Source organism: Protopterus annectens, chromosome 10.part0 (assembly GCF_019279795.1).
Source record: "Protopterus annectens isolate FY-2018-M chromosome 10.part0, PAN1.0, whole genome shotgun sequence".
NCBI lineage: Eukaryota > Metazoa > Chordata > Ceratodontiformes > Protopteridae > Protopterus > Protopterus annectens.
Window position 1 is genome coordinate 203,967,514 of NC_056744.1, and position 17,878 is coordinate 203,985,391.

Sequence of the window (17,878 nt, forward strand, 5' to 3'; positions counted from 1 at the left end):
GTTATAATACTTTTAATTCACTTAAAATCTGTGTCCATGTTGAATACTTCAGTACAAGCTTCTAAGGGAATGCTGTTCAATTTACCTTTATATCTTTTATTTTTTATTTTTAACAAGGTGACACTTCTTCATTTTTGCCTTGCAACAAATATCTTTGTTTATATAATAAGGTGTTAATCCTGTCCATATTTTCTTTTTAAATCAAATATGCTTTATCAAAAATCTCTTAAGTTCCTCCCAAACTTTTTTCATAGTCTAATTGTATCTGTTTATACCTTTTATTTTCTTTTTCCAAAAGTTCTGTGCTAATATATTTCTTTTTATGCTTTTCTGTGAATACAAACCACCATTTGTCAATATCGTCATAGAAATTGAGCATTGCCATATGATTGTACCATAGCTTTTCAATATCTTTTAAAATCCATTTCTTTTACTAACTGTTTAACGTTTTTAGCCCCTTCCCATGTCTTATACGTTGTTTCAAGTCAGTAATGTCTGTCCTAACAATGCAGTCCTTCTGATATAATAACAAAGTTAATTTCTGTTCTTAACTTTCCTGTTTATATGTATATGTTCTTTACCTTTGCAATTTTAATTGTCCCATATTAATCATTTGCATGCATTTTCCTATTTTCCAAACTTGGTCCTCAAATTACAATTAAAATCACCTGACAAAATTATTTTCATTCTGGATAACAATTTCTTTTTAAGTTCTTCAAACAAAATTTCCTGTTTTCATTGACATAGAAGCATAAATATCTATCACCCTCCATACAGAAGTACCATATCTTAAATGAAATATCACTACTCTTCCACCTTCCATTCTGAATTACTATAAAAAACAACATTTTAATGCTTTTATTCAGGAATAAGAATGATACCCCAGAACACAAATCCTCACCAAAACTTTCTCTTATTGCATTCCTCCATACCACTTCATCTTGCAGGTTTTTGCTCTATTCTCCAAGTATGAACATCCACCAAACATAAAACATCAACATTTTGTTTTAGACACCATAATAAAATACTTAGCTTTCTTTTACCATGTATGAGACAATTACAGTTTAATGTTGATACTTTTAAGCTAATCCTTTCTTTTTTTTTCCTGCTTTTTTTCTGTAATTTTATTTTTTCTTTTAAGAACCCCTTTACCAATTTTATGTCAGCACTAGTTTCTGTTTCATCCACATCATCTTCATTCTAACTTAATTATTGAACCTGTTGCTCACACCAATATTCCATGTCACTGTCTGCTCATTTCCTTACCAGGCATTGGTTCTTCCCCTTCAGTTATCATCATTTTATTTGTGCCTGCAGTGTCTTCTACCTTTTGTTATTAGTATCCATTTCATCTTTGTGTTCCATTTTATTTCCTGTGTCTGCATCATCTTATATTGTACAATCAAACGATAAGTGATCACACCCCCCCCACACACGGGTCTACTACAGTAAACTGACAGTACACAACACCGACAACCAAAACACTGACACCACAAGAACAAACCTGCAAAAACACGAAAGTTCACATGCCCGACAAACCACAATCCTGACAGTTAACAAAACAAAAAGTTCGCTGTTCCACACAACACATGCACACCAACAACCTAAAAACCTACACTATACCTTACACACAACTATCTATACACTACCCCTAACCCAAACCCTAACCCTAAAGTCCATCAGTATCGCACATTTACCATACCCGTACCCTAACCTCATCTCACTTAATCCACCCATAACCCTCAAGTCCTTCACTATCACACACACACCTTACCCGCACCCTAACCCTAAATCCTTCACTATTGCACACTTACCTTACCCGCACCCTAACCCTAAGCCCCTCACTATCGCACACTCACCTTACCCATACCCTAACCCTAAATCCCTCACTATCGCACACTTACCGAGTTGCACTCACACATTTCCCATGTCGGTGTTTTCGCTGTCAGGATTACGAGTTGTTGGTTATCTGCTCCATCAGTCTTCTGGCATCGGTGATATTTTTGTCAGTCTTCCGAGCTTTTGGTCTAATGTAGGGAACTCACACACATATTGCACATTTTTTTCTGGACATCAGATTATGTACATCTACTGTAGAGACATTTATTCATTAAATATGTGAATGAACCAACCTGAAAACAAGTTTTTGGTTGACCCCAATATCTCAAAAAAAAAAAAAAAACATTTATGTTCCTTTACAAATGCAACATTTGGAATGTGTATCATTTTGCTATCAATGAAATTTAGCTTAACATTAGCTTCCTGTCCTCCACTCCATGAACTCCATCTATCACATTGTTTTAATATCAAATGCACTTTTGCATTTGCTGTCTAGAGAAGTTTGTAATTCAAAGGCTGTTACTTCAGCAGTCTTCAACTGTAGTTTCAATTTTCTTTTAAACAAATGAGGCATGGCTTCCATTGCACAGTTATTCCATGGCATACAAAATGATTTTTCATCAAACACTGAAACAAATCAATCTGTTAAACTGAAAGTTTCAAAAGTAATTTCACAAAAAGATCCAATTCCAATATGAATGAATGCATACATGTAAATCATCTGCACAAAAATCCTTAGGGACGACTCTATTATCCTATACAAAATATCTTTCTAGTACACCACTCTTGATTTCCAGTCTTACAACAGGCCTGCGTTGTTCTGGCAAAGTTACATTTTTTTCTATCAGTTTATCAGCACCTGCACTTAAAAACTGAAGCATATGAATGGTTCCTCATTACATGATTTTTATATTTTACTTCAACAGTGTTGCTAGCAGAATCCTGTAAACAATCACCTTTTTCTGTGTCATTCACTTCTTCTCACTTGGACAAACAATCCACCATATTATCTGACCATGAAACAGCTGCAGAATCATTTGGTTCCTCATCCTCTAAGAGTCACATTAATACATTATAAATCTTTTGGTAATTCTGTCACTTCATAATGAAGAATACCATCAGCACATTAGAAGTAGTACTATCCATGTCTTCACATTTAGAAATAACTGTTGTTTCAAACATTAAAACAGTTTTACACTCTGTTTGACTTACTCTACACCACTCCCTTCATGGCACTCCCTTATGGAAACAGCCCACCAGCTCAGTCCTCCCGAAAAGAGTAAGGGGAGTTCTCTGATGCCCTGGCCAAATTTTCCATTGTAGTTTTAATCCCATCTGTTTTTTTTTCAGACTTTCAACTACATTACCAGTTGCAGATTCAGTAAACTTTTAACATATGAGACTCAAACTAGAATCTTAACACAGTTTCACTAGAGTTAAAGGTATTTTTAAATAAACTTGCTATGTGTATAAAATTTTGCTTTGCGTGGAGCCAGATTCCAAAAGAGTTGCTCTCAGTGTAAGTCTGCCCTGATACCAAAAGACCTGCTCTCAGTTAAGTGACTTACTTTGGTGTAAGACCTATCTATAAACATACTTACTATGGGGATGAGATTCAAAAACTATGCTCTCATTGTAAGTAGTCACTTATACTGAGAGTAAGTCTTTTAAAATCTGGTCCTAGGCTTATTAGAATTTAGGAGATTTCTCTAGTTCAAAGATCTAGCCAAACTTATAAGGCTTATTTTCTTTATTTCCTTCATTTTCAGTCTTACTGATAATAAATAAATAAATAAATAAATAATTGTTTATGTAAAACAGTTTAAGTTTATTAAGATGTCAATAGTCTGCAGTGTGGTTAAGGTTTTATTTAGGCCCACTGTATTTGTAGGTATCAGGTAGCAGCTAGATACAGTTATTCACAGCACTTTGTTACTTTGTATCAAAAGCTGCACAGATTGTATTGTAAACAAGTTAAAAAAATTAAACTTTGTACCCCTTTTTTTTCAGAATCAGTCTTTTCCTGCTTCTCACTGCTCAGTTTTCATTGGTAGCTTCAGTACAACTGCCAAAGCTTTAGATTGGATCAGCTGCAATGGGAAATCTTAGCACATACATAAGCAAGAAATTACAATCAAAATCCATAACTGAAATAATTCCTCTCCCAGGCCCCTCCTTGTAAATGTTTCATCATCTAAGCCGCTGCTTACACTAATCAAGCGAACCAGAACTTGGTCAGAGATTTGGGATGTGTGGCTAGGCTTAAAAATTTCCTAGTGGTCATTAGCATAGCACACACCTACGAACTTATGTAGAACTGATCACTTTGCTGCTGGACTCTCTTTTTTGCCCACCACTGCCTTACCTTATATAAAATAGGATGAATATCTCTTAAACCATGATTAGACATTCACAGTTACTATTTATGTATAAAATGCTTGACAAAAACTATTGCCTTGATCTGTTGAACATACTAAGCTGCCTCCCCCATATAGAACTTAAATTCTCAGCGTAGCTCTTGCTAAATATATAAACAATAAGGACTAAATTCATTAATAAAACCACTTGTTAGTTTTTCCTTTAATCTGAAATCATTTTCTATATGGCATCAGACCAATAGTCTATTCTGACAAATTCAAACTAGTTTATAAGTACAACTTTTCAGATTTTCTTTTTGCCCATTATGTGGTAACACCAACAAACTGTTCATTGTCTGTGCACTAACTCTGTTCAGGTATACGCATAAAATATATTGAATCAATTAAAGCTTTTTGCTAATTGTGACAGTGGTGTAGTTAGATGCAGTCATCTTTTATGCATTCTAAAGCTTTACTTCTAGATGTATTATTTATGCTGCATTACAAATATGGCCATATTTTTTCATTAAGTTTCATTAAACATTTAATATGCACTACAGACTGTAAATGACTACACCTATTTCCCTACCATTTCCTTCATTTTCTTTCATGTTGGCAGTTCTACATAACAGGTGTTCTCTTCCTTCTCTCCAGTGTTATCTGGCTTTTCTTCATTACCATCTGCTTTATATAAAATATTGCTTTTAAGCACATCTTGGTTATTAGTTACAGTCTGTAATGTTTATGTGTAATATCACAATACTATTTATTCATCTGACCATACAAATTGCAAGGCATTGCAGGAGATCTTCTTCTTTCTTCTTTTTCTTTTAGCTATTCCTGTTAGGGGTCACCACAGTGGATCTTCTGTTTCCATTTCTTCCTGTCCTCTGCATCTTGCTGTGTCACACTGACCACCTGCATGTCCTCTCTCACCACATCCATAAATCTTATCTTAAGCCTTCCTCTTTTCCTCTTACCTGGCAGTCCATGCTTAGCATCCTTTTCCCAATATACCGAGCATCCCTTCTCAGCACATCTCCAAATCAATATAATCTCACCTCTCTGGGTTTGACTCCAAACCATCCAACCTGGGCTGACCCTCTAATATACTTATTCCTAATCCTGCCCACCCTTGTCACACCCAGTGCAAATCTTAACATCTTTAACTCTGCCATATCCAACTCTGATTACTGCCTTTTTGTCAATACCACTGTCTCCAACCCATATAACATAGCTGGTCTCACTACCCTCTTGTAGACCTTCCCTTTCACTCTTACTGGTACTTGTCTGTCACAAATCAGTCCTGACACTCTTCTCCACCCACTCTACCCTTGCCTGTACTCTCTTCTTCACCTCTCTTCCACACTTACCATTACTCTGAACTGTTGATCTCAAGTATTTAAATTCATCCACTTTCGCCACCTCTACTCCTTGCATCCTCACCATTCCTCTATCCTCCCTCTCATTCACACACTTATATTCTGTCTTAGTCCTACTGACCTTCATTCCTCTCCTCTTTAGAGCATATCTCCACCTCTCCAGAGTCTCCTCTACCTGGTCCCTACTCTCACTACAGATCACAATGTCATCTGCAAACATCATAGTCCACGGTGACTCCTGTCTGATCTCGTCTGTCAAACTGTCCATCACCATTGCAAATAAGAAAGGGCTCAGAGCTGATCCCTGATGTAATGCCACCTCCACCTTATACGTATCTGTCACTCCCACTGCAGACCTCACCATTGTCACATTGCCCTCGTACATATCCTGTACCACTCTTACATACTTCTCTGCCACTCCTAACTTCTTCATACAATACCACAACTCCTCTCTAGGCACCCTGTCATATGCTTTCTCTAAGTCTGCAAAGACACAATGCAACTCCTTCTGACCTTCTCTGTACTTCTCCATCAACACTCTCAGAGCAAACATTGCATTTGTAGTGCTCTGCCCTGGCATGAAACCATACTGCTGATCACTAATCATCACCTCCCTTCTTAACCTAACTTCCACTACTCATTCCCATAACTTCATACTGTGACTGATCAGTTTTATCTCTCTATAGTTACTACAGCTGTGCACATCACCCTTATTCTTAGAAAATTGGTACTAAAACACTTTTTCTCCACTCATCTGGCATCGTCTCACTTTCCAAAATTTCATTAAACAATCTGGTTAAAAATTCCACTGCCATTTCACCTAAGCACCTCCATGCTTCCACAGGTATGTCATCTGGACCAATGGCCTTTCGATTCTTCATCCTCTTCATAGCTATCCTTACTTCCTTCTTGCTAATCTGTTGCACTTCCTGATTCACTATCCCCACATCATTAAACCCTCTCTCTCTCATTCTCTTCATTCATCAGCCCCTCAAAGTACTCTGTACTCTTAATATCTGATCAACACACTCTCCTCGTTTGTGAGTGCATTTCCCTCATTATCCTTTATAACCCTTACCTGCTGCACATCTTTCCTAGAACTGTCCCTCTGTCTAGCCAATCACAGTAGATGCCTGTATTAATTTATCATTACCAATGAGGACTTTCTTCTTCTTGCATCCTCTCTAAAACTGAGGTCTGTCTAATACAACTAGTCGACTTACTAAGATACAATCAACCAAAAAATAAAAATGAGTAGTTCATAGCAATCATCTCAGCTATGACATTTTTTTCATATCAAGTGTAACCAAAGGTATATATAATTGTATTTTTTATGTCCTCATCATTTCTTGCAAGTCCAAAACCTCATCACCAAAAAAGACTGTTTAATGTCTCTGTGACTAAAGTTCAGTACATCAGTGATCGGCATTCAAAAAGGTAATCACTAAATATTGAACTGATGGAAAAACAGAGGTTATAAAAATGTGCTGTTTTACTGCTAAAACATTTTAGTGTCCCCTAGCACACAACAGTTTGTGGACTGTACCCCCTGCACCCTGTTTCTTAGATATGCTGTCTTTGAGATGGCTATACCTTGGAGAAAAGTTAATTCTCTGTGATGCCATAGTCTTGATCTTTAAGCAAAAAGAAAAGGAAGCATACATTTGTGATTGCTTATTAAAATGCTGATTGCAGTGAAGCCTGGCTCCCAAATTCAAACCCAAGTGGTTAACAGACACTTTAATAAATTACCCCAAATCATTTAGTGCAGTGGCATGAACAGTTCAGAAAAATGTCATCAGGAATCAGAATAGAAACAGTCTGTCCAGAAGAAGTTCAAACATTTTAATTGCAGTACTATTGAATTATCTACCTGAACACTGTACCTGACAGGCTTCCCTGCAGTTGCTCAAGGTGAAATTGCCCAAGCTTCATTTGCCCACAGAAAAAAAAAATAGAGATTCAGAATCTCAATTGCTATTTTCCATTGGAAATCATTCCTGGTGAGGTTTTTCTGGCAATGTTTTATTTATTTATTTAGACTTCTCCATTCTTTAACTGGAGTGACTATAGAGGTAATATTTTTAAGTTCAGAGGGTGTGAGGGCTTGCCCCACTGAAAAAAATGCTTAAAGTTAAACTTTTCACTCTTCTGTGTTTCAGACCTTATTTTTTAGTACTTTAGATCATTGGCTTTGTGGATGTCAGTGATTCATAGTAGGTCCTACATGACATACCAGTGTCAGACCTGGGGATCCTGTTTCAGAGAGAATGTTAATAAGCAGATTTCACTTTCATTGTTTATGTAAAAATTATTTATGACTTAAAAAGATGGTGAATTGGAGTCCACAGCACAAAGCTCATGATACATCTGTATGTGACACTGCAGTTTAGTTGAAATCTGTTTGCAAGTGCAGTCATGTACTAAATGCACTAATTTGCAGCTTTTATTCCAATTTGTTTTTCCTTTCCAGTGAATTATATCCACTAAAAGCATGTTTAACAACTAAGAGTGACCATCTGTTTCTTCTAATATGCCATTTTGTTTTAACAGGAGTTGGTCCTTCCATTGTTTTTGCTTTGTTTGATCAGTATAGAAATTCCTACTTATCGTCAACACGAATGTGACAAAATCAACAGCACTGTTCTTGGGAAGCTAGATGAATATAATTACACAGGCGTTAATATCGGATATACTCCAGTAGATAATGCAACAAAACGTATAATGGAGAAGGTGGCTTACAGATCATTTATGAATGGTATTATGATTTTTTGTATTATTTAACTATTGCTCAGAAGACATTAAATCACTGTAGCAGAGTTCTGTTATTTATCTCCTTACAATATATATCATTGGAAACAAATGACTTAATTGCATTGCTTCAAACCAGTTATAGCACAAAACCTTTTTTTGTTTAAATATATCATAGTAAGTGCATATATTTAAATAAACTAAATTGTAGTAGCCACAAGATGCAATGTGGCAAAGTATGATAATAAACAGATGAGGCATGTTGTAGATATAACACAATGAAATGCAATTCTGACTGATTTTAGGAAGAAACAAGTCAACATATAGGAGGATTTAAGAGTTTAGCATTTTCACCGTTAATTAAATTCAGACTTTTTCACAATAAAACAACATATATAACATCTTGGCATAAATGCACAATGAGCTACATACATAAAAACTATTGACTTATCACTGCTAACTTTTATCCAGCTTCAAGAAACACTTATATTAATAACCTCATTCAAGCCTGGGGGTTGATAGTATCTAACCTAATTTGCCATATTCTTTTTTCTTTCTTCTTTTTCTAATAAACAGTTTAATTCCATTTCTCTAATGGTCTCTTTAAAATCTAGAGCAAAAGTTGTGCATTTATGGAACTATCACATGATAGAGTATAAGGCATCCACTATAGGTTTACTCCTACTGGCATTTACATACCCATTACTTCATACTCACAATGTTCTAAAGATTTTACTTGTATAAAATGCAGTCTGTAGATTGTGGGTGTAGCAATTTATATAATCTTTTTGGAATTGGAGGTAATCTTACCTAAAGGAGTATAACTTTTATGCACTGGCTCAACTAAAATACTACTTCCTATATTTATATATCTACAGGTCTTTACAAATGCCAGAAGCATCTGCGTCTATATTTTCTTTCATTATTCATATGTGCACATTGCTTTTGAAGAATGTCCCTCAAGTTATTACTTCTGTTATCAAAATACTGGATAGTTACCTAAAGTGTTGCTTAAATCTGTGCTTCATTCCATAATATGTCACTTCTTTATTACAATATTTGCTAATTAACTGGAAATTTTCTAACAATAATAACATTTCAAAAATTACAGGAAAGAAATGTAATAAACCATATGGGTACCCTGGTCTATCCAATTATATATAATACAGACACCAGTGATTTAAAAGAATACATAGATTCCATTAGCTTAATGTCCTTTCTGCAATGCATGTTACCTGTCTGATTATTTGTTTGCATAGTCTTCATTGCAGTGATTCATTTCATTGTCTGCTTCATCAGTTTCTTTCTATATAACAAAACCTTATATGTCATTGAATATCTCTCTACAACACACACACACACACACACACACACACACACACACACACACACACACACACACACAAGACTATCAATTACAGCAACTCGTATGGCTGAGATTGTACATCTCAGATGTTTAGTTGCAATCTAATTAATTAACAAATACATAAATAACTGCCACACAAGAATTTATTTTCTCAGCTCACTGCTGTCAGATTACAAAGTGTTACCCACTCCAACTCCCCCAGTACTTCTCAACCTCTTATTTAAAAAAATCACATAGAAAGCGAAAAAAAATATTAGACAATGGATCAAATATCAGGGACAGCTGCTGCCCTTATACACCTCAGATATTGCTAGAATAAGCACAAAACTTAATGAGGAACAGACCAAATTATGAGGAAAAAATCAGGAACATTTTGCAAAATTAAGGATAGTTCAGAGCATCTATGCCTCTGCCTCCCCACACATACACTCATGCACATAAAAACAAACATGTGCATATGTGTAACCACCAGTTTTTGCCATTGGTATGATTGTGACCAGACACCTTAGCCACTTGTCCACTATTGTCTTTATATACTTAGAAAGTTGTTAAAATAAGAGGATTTACATTAGCATGCTTTTTACTGAAGGCTATTATGGGTGAAACTTAAATGCCTTTGCCACTATTTAGTGACTGCATTTCTCAGTTACTTGCCAGAGAACCATACATTTCACAAGAAACAGTCAAAAATATAAGACAAACTGTTGGATTCAATAAACTCCATGCAGGAATAGTGCTATCCCTACATGGAGTGAACCATGTCCATTTTGGCTTAGCTTTAACAGCAGCACACCTTGCATATTCATGAAGGCATGCTACTGCTATGGCTAAGTGGACACAAACACTACTGAATGCAGGGATGTGTTTTAGTAGTGCCTGCACATCCAACACACCCCCTGCACTCCGAAAGTGCTGTATGGCACTTTCTAAGTGCTTTCAGTGTCTGCAGACACTGAGAGCATCTATTTAGATAGGAAGTAATGCAGGGTGTGTGTGACAGGTACTGTCACACACCCCCTGCATTGTCAAAGTGCCATACAGCACTTTCTAGGTGCTTTCAGTGTTCGCAGACATTGAAAGCAGCAATTTAGATAGGAAGCAATGCAGGGGTTGTGTGACAGGTACTGCCACATACCCCCCAGCAATGCAAAAGTGCCATATGGCACCTTTAACATGTCCCAACCTCCCAGAGCAAAAAACTGGCCAAATCTTAAAATGATGGGAGGGGGGACAAGTAGGGACAGATCATAAGTATTGCTCTTACAAACTTAGAAAGTTGATACAGGAACAGGGTTTGTATTAATCTAACAACATGTAGGGAAGGATTAGAAGTCTGAAACCCAAATGTATGCCATTATGTAGTGGTTTCAATCCTGATATGCCCTATACAGACTTAAACAGTTGATAGAATGCCAGGTAATGCATTACCAAATATGGCTTACAAGTAGTATTGATACATGTAATTAAAGCACTTTTATTAATTTGTTTTCTGTTCTAAGTTAAGTTTAAGTATAGTTGAATGGGTTTGCACATTACGGCTCTCTGCTCAGCATTGCTTAAATATCTCATAGGAACTAAATAAAAATGTATAGCTAAAATCCTTAATGATTATTTAGTGTAGTGGTTAGAGTCCCGGGTTTGTATGCAGGTGTTCACAGTTTGAGTACTGAGATAAGCACTTTATTTTTAAATGGGAAAGCATTGTTAAAAATATTTTTATGTTAAATTATGTAGTAATTGATATTTGTTACTCAAGGTAGTGTAGCTGGTCCACAATGGAAGTGTGAGTGCATATAACACGTGAAATCACCCATGTATACACAAGTGTCCCATACAGTTTAGTCACATCCCAAGGTAATGTAATGAAAGCACATAGGGGGATGTCATGTAAAGTAAATCATATACACTTAATAATATGTCAGTAATGATGAATTAATCTACAATCCTGATATTATTTTAAAATGAAAACTGAGCAATGCTAAGCAGTGTTCAGCTATGCTTAGCCGGTTTAAGCATCGCTTAAATGTAAATTCTAAGCAGCAGTTAGCTCAGCTAAGTGGATTTGCTCACTGTTAAGCAGTGTTCATCATTTACCCCTTTAAGTGCTGTTCAACTCATCTTAGTAGATTTGCACACCGTTTAGCTGACCTTAGCATTTTCAAAATGGTCTAATGACAGCACAGGGTGGGAATATGGCTTTATTTAAACTGTACAGGTGGGAATAAAGCCATAACCTGTTGTAGTCTGATCTCTGCAGGAACCATGTCTGGCATTGGAGAGGGAGCGTGCTTTTGGGGGCAGCGCTTGGGCATTCAGGAGTCCAGGGTCATGGTTGGGCTACTTGTATAAAACCATGATGATAGACTGCTGTAGCACAAGTACCAGGGCTCTCAGTACACATGACCTCACAAGTGCCACAGGAATCTTCTGAACTGGTGAGCAGGTATGGCATCACAACCTAAAGTAGAGGAAGGGGGAGCTCATGGCCCAATGGATCCAAGTTGCCCAGCACGGAATGCTCCAGTGGTTAGTAAGTAACTCATACATAGCTGTACTTAAACCTAGCCTGAGTATGTGATAGACAGATATGCATAATGTTTGTTTTCACCCCCTATAGCTGCAGCAGAGAGGGCTAGCAATGCTGAGGCCCATGCCAACAAACTGACAATGCTGCGCTGATAGGCTGGTGAGTACAGATCTACCTTGCAGTATATACTGAAATAAATAAGGAGCAGTAAACTGTGTACTGCCAGAAGATGTAGTGTGTTCTGTGTTTAATGATTAAATAAAAGTTTGCCAGACTAATATTGATCTACAGGATATGCAGTAGTAAAGCACTATCATATAAGTACAATAAAGACCTAAACCACCAACTGTTGTGTTTACTCTGGTATGTTGTTGTACAAATAAAATGTGCACAGGTTCTTTACAGCAAATATGGCTTTGACAGCATAAATTTACTGAGATTGTTCTGAGAACCATCTATTATGCCAAACAGCATATTGTGCAGTTGTAAAACAAGATATAAATGAAATATGAAATATGTTATGCACTAAGATCTGAACCCTGAATAGTAATGCCTAATGTATTATAGTGTGTCCCCTGTAGCATTGCCTTGTGTTAACCTTTGCTTTCCAGATTACATTATTTCAAAGGATTAATACACAGTACACTATCTGTTATACATGAATCTCAGGATTACAAGGTCAGACTGTCTAACCCACAGAGTAATAGGTAGAAATCAGTCAGACAGGAGACAGCAGTTCTCCAGTAGCTCAGTGTGATGAGAAATAGCCTTGTTGTTCATTTTAGCACACCCAGACAGGGTTCAAATCCAGAGAATGGTACTGAGTTATGTGCGTATATACACTCAAGAAATCCTGGATATTTGTAGAAACAGTCAGATAGTGCTAACAGATATTTTCTGCACAGGTCTTACAGGTAAAGAAACGTTTGTAGTAGCTGTAGGAAGGGAACACCAATACACCATGTACAAATGTCCCACTGTCCAACACCAAGCCTGCAAATGACAGCAGGAGAGCTACATACACCATGCCCTCTTCCCATTTCATGTCTCTCAAATGTCATGCTGTCATGGCTAGTGGTCACTGCTGCCAATCATCTTGGACACAAATAGGAATCCAGGTAAAGTATGCCAGTAGCAGACACACACAACATCAGTGCAGGGTACTCCTTCTTTGTCAGATATGTAACCCTGACATGTACAAGCCCCCCTAGTAATGTAACCATAGTTGTCCGAGTCTGCCCCATACCATTACAGGTTGACAGTTTGACAGGTATGTATGTGCTACAAAAACTATGGGCCATAAGTAGATATAAAGTGAGGGTAGACCTGTAGAGTATTGAGCAGTACTGTTATGAAAAATAGAAGCCTATATAGTTGTTAATGGACTTTATCTGTGGCCTCACCCCTTGTCTGCATCACTAATTATTATTGATATACTATGGGTATGTTTTTCTCAAAACTTAATTTTCCACCCTTTTCCACCTTCACTTACCTTAACCTCAGCTCTCCACTGACTGTTCTCCTTGCACTCACTACAAGCACTCACTCCTTCTGTAGCTCTACCTGCTCCGTTCGCCCTGTGGGCTCACTCCGCTCCCCTACCCTGCCCCCAATTCCCACCCGCCCCTAGTGCATCTACATTTATACACACTAACCACACCCTCTATCCTTACAATCAATTACATCAACCAACCCCTTAAAGTGCTACAACCCACTTCCTACTACTCATTATCCAACTGCATCCATCCCTGTATACTAACCTACGTATTTCTTCTACTATGCCACCTATCATTACCCTCACACACTTTATTCTCTTACTTCTACTATCAGTACTTCCTCCTTTAGCTGTACCCTATCTTCTTACTTTTTATAAACACCTTAACCACCATCAATTTCATATCCCCACAAAACAAACCTTGACACCAGCACTTATCATCTCTTATAGCCATAATCAAACATCCCTTCCTCCAAGCTATTTATTAGCCAAATTTCATAGACTCACTCATGTCACATACCACAGCACCAAAGCTAGAAAGCCTCAGAACCTTATATGTAAAGCTTTACTTTTTAATCTATCAATACAAGTCCACTCCCTAATTGATGGGGACATACACCCAAACCTTGGTCCAAACCATACAACTACCCCACAGTCTACCACACCAACCTCTACTAATGCACAGATGATCCCTAAACCTCCTAACTCTCTCCTAATAGCTCACCTCAATATTTGAAGCATTAATAATAAAACCGCCCACCTACATGCCCTCATGGATGTACATTCATTTGACATCCTCTGCCTCTCTGAAACATGGCTAAGCCAACAATACAAGACACAGCTGTCATTCCCCCGGGTTATAGTATCCTCAGACAGGACCGTAACTACAAGAAAGGAGGAGGAGTAGCTATTTTATATAAATCTGAATTACAAATTACTGCCATAAACTCTAAACCTCCTCTGACTAGTAGTGCCGAAATTCTCATCTCCAAAATTCAACTCAACAAATGTAAATCCATTTACATCATCTGTCTCTACCTTCCCCCAGGCAATAATATTAACACCTTAGAGGCTATCTTAAGTTGGATATCCTCCACATACCCACAAGAAAACATAATTCTTGGTTACTTTAACATAAACTGGTGGAGTTGCACATCTGATCAGCCTACTACCCATATCAACCTACATGGTTTCAAGCAAACCATTACATCCACCACTAGAACCAATAAACATAATAGCAATGGCAGCACCCTAGATTGGATTCTTACAAATAGTCATAACCAATCTTATGAAGTAGGAACACTCCCTGAAGATATAAGTGATCACTCTCTCACCTATTTAATCAGATATAAGACTGACATTCCAAACCCAGCCATTTATAAGAAAATAAGGTCCACCAAACAGTTCAACCCCGACAACTTTCAAAAAGAACTCAAAGCTTGTGACTGGTCACCCTTGAAAAACCTGCCATTAGATGATGCCGTTCAATACTTCAATACCAAATTTTTACCCATACTGAATTGTCATGCCCCAACATGAACAATACGAACTAGGGCCAAACCAGCCCCCTGGCTCTCCAAAACTACCAAACAAAAAATCCTCCAGAGAAACAAACTCTGGGCTATCTGACGTACAACCAAAAACCCAACAGATCAAATTAAGTTCTGACAACTAAGAAATATAACTAAAAAAGCAATATTGTCAGATAAAAGAAACTTTTACTGCCAGCTCCAACAAACCCACCAAAATAAACCTCAAGAATTCTGGTGCGGCATAAATAAACTATTGCACCCAGGTCACACTATTACTCCCACCCCCTCAGGTTATGATCTCAACAGCCCTATCCAAATTGCCAATTCCTTTAACACTTTCTTCACAGACACCATTCAATCTTTAGCCAAACACTTATCTCCTGACACTACATCTGCTGCTAACTCCATCCCTAACAACCCCCCATTATTTCAATTCAAACCAGTTTCAACATCCCTTATCTGCACCCTCATTCAGAAACTCAAATCCACAAACCTTGCTGCAGATTTACTACCTGCAGATTACCTACAAAAAACCTCCAAAACTATAGCCTACCCCATATCCATTCACATTAACAGAACTATTTCAGAAAGTACTATTCCATCAATCTGGAAAATCTCACATATCATCCCACTGCACAAAGGTGGGAATTCCAAAGAGCTTTCTAACTACAGGCTTATAGCTATTCTATCCCCTCTAGCAAAAATCATGGAGAAGTGCATTCACAAACAACTATTAAACCACCTACTAGAAAACAACCTACTGGCTACCTGCCAACATGGTTTCAGACCATTTCATAGCACCTCTTCTGCTCTCTTATCCTTCACTGACTGCATTAATAAATATCGCAATAATAATACTCTATCCTCAGCCCTCTTCATTGATCTTTCAAAAGCCTTTGACATGGTTAATCACCAACTACTCATAAACACACTAAGAAACTTCTCACTGGATCCACTTGCAATACAATGGTTCTAGTCTTATTTAAATAACAGGCAACAGGCTGTATTATGGGAGAATAACCTATCTTCCCATCTCCCAATTACCCTTGGTGTTCCTCAAGGCTCCATATTGGGTCCTCTCCTCTTTTCTATTTTTACTAATAACTACACTCTGTATTAACTCAAGCTACCTGTATCCAATATGCAGATGATTCAACACTCATATGTTCAGCCTCTTCTCTATCACAACTTCAATCCCTAACCCAAGATGAGTTTAGCACAGTTGAAAATTGGCTTCTTCACCACTGTCTCATCCTCAACCCAAACAAAACAAAAATGCTACTATTTACTCCCACACGCAGAGCCACTCCACTGCATTTCACTGTTACATCTAGCAATGGTACTATAATTACTCCTGATTCCACCACAAAACTACTTGGAGTACTAATTGATAACAACCTCACCTTTGAACCCCACATTAACAACACTATAAAAACAGTGAACAAGAAATTAGGTTCCCTCTACAGGATCAAACCATTTCCAACTCCACTAGCCAGGACCACCATTGCCCATACCCACTTAATCTCAACCCTACTATATGCTTGCCCTATCTACACAAAACTATGCAAAAGCAATCTGAACAAGCTAGCCAGTTCATACAATAACATTGCTAGATTTGCAACTAGTTCCACCTATAGAACCTGTCAGAGGAAAATATACTTTAAAAATTATCAAAACACAGTAGGTTCAGGTTAAGGCACTTTAATCTTGCAGCAAGGAGGCAAAAACATGCTAATACAGAGTTTGTCTAACCAGAAACAGGAAATACATTAATTTTTATAGGTTATCAAATTAATCCTGTCCTACCATGCTGACATAACAAACTACCACCTTTTGGTCATCATCTGCTGACCATCTTTCCCATGATTTTCTGCTGATTTAAACAATTTTTATGTGAAACTTCCTGAGGAAAACAACATGGCCTTGGTTACTTTCAGTTAGATACTTGTTATGTTACATTCAAGATACTATAGCTAAATCGAACACAATGCTAGCAGTTCATTTCTCTAATAAACCTTTGTCTACTTTATCTCTAAACTACTGCAGCTGCAGAGGTTCCCATCCTCTGAACAAGGCTGTTTGTCTAGAATCATTACATTTATTAAATGGTATATTGTCTATTCATATGCTTCTGACCTAGCAGATTAACACCTGCTTCTCAAGTACATTTCCACAAGGCATAAACAAGAATATTGCTGTGCTAGCAGTTACTAGGTCAGAGGGCAGCTTGCAAGTTTCAGTAAGCATGCTGCAGTTTCAATAAAGCATATTTTCAGTCTCATATGAAACTCAATTTATATAAATCACAGTGCATGAGAAATAGAATGAAAAGCGTATTAAAAACACTTGATTATTAATTTGGCATTAAGCATACACATATTAATACATATTTTTCTAACATCTCCCTCCTGTTAATACTTTTTATTTTATTTTCAAAAAAGGATAAACAGCTTGCTTCTTTTCCTAACCTCTTCCATTCAGGATTTGCAGTTAAGAAAGTCATTCAGTTTAAACTTTTATGAAAGCGTTTCGCATTCTAGCAGCTCTTCAAATTCAGTACTTTGATACATAGTCTCAGATATGGATATATCTATGAATTCCTTAATTAATTTCTTCATGCAGGGGATTC

General features: G+C 37.2%; 1 protein-coding gene across 1 annotated transcript in view; it reads left to right on the forward strand.

Moving 5' to 3' along the window:
- LOC122814124 (cholesterol transporter ABCA5-like) overlaps positions 1-17,878 on the forward strand; it is a 951,316-nt gene that overhangs the window by 282,396 nt on the left and 651,042 nt on the right. Inside the window, exon 3 of the mRNA XM_044086739.1 lies at positions 8,132-8,336. Coding sequence (XP_043942674.1) covers positions 8,132-8,336 — 205 coding nt within the window. The remainder of the gene's footprint in view (positions 1-8,131; positions 8,337-17,878) is intronic.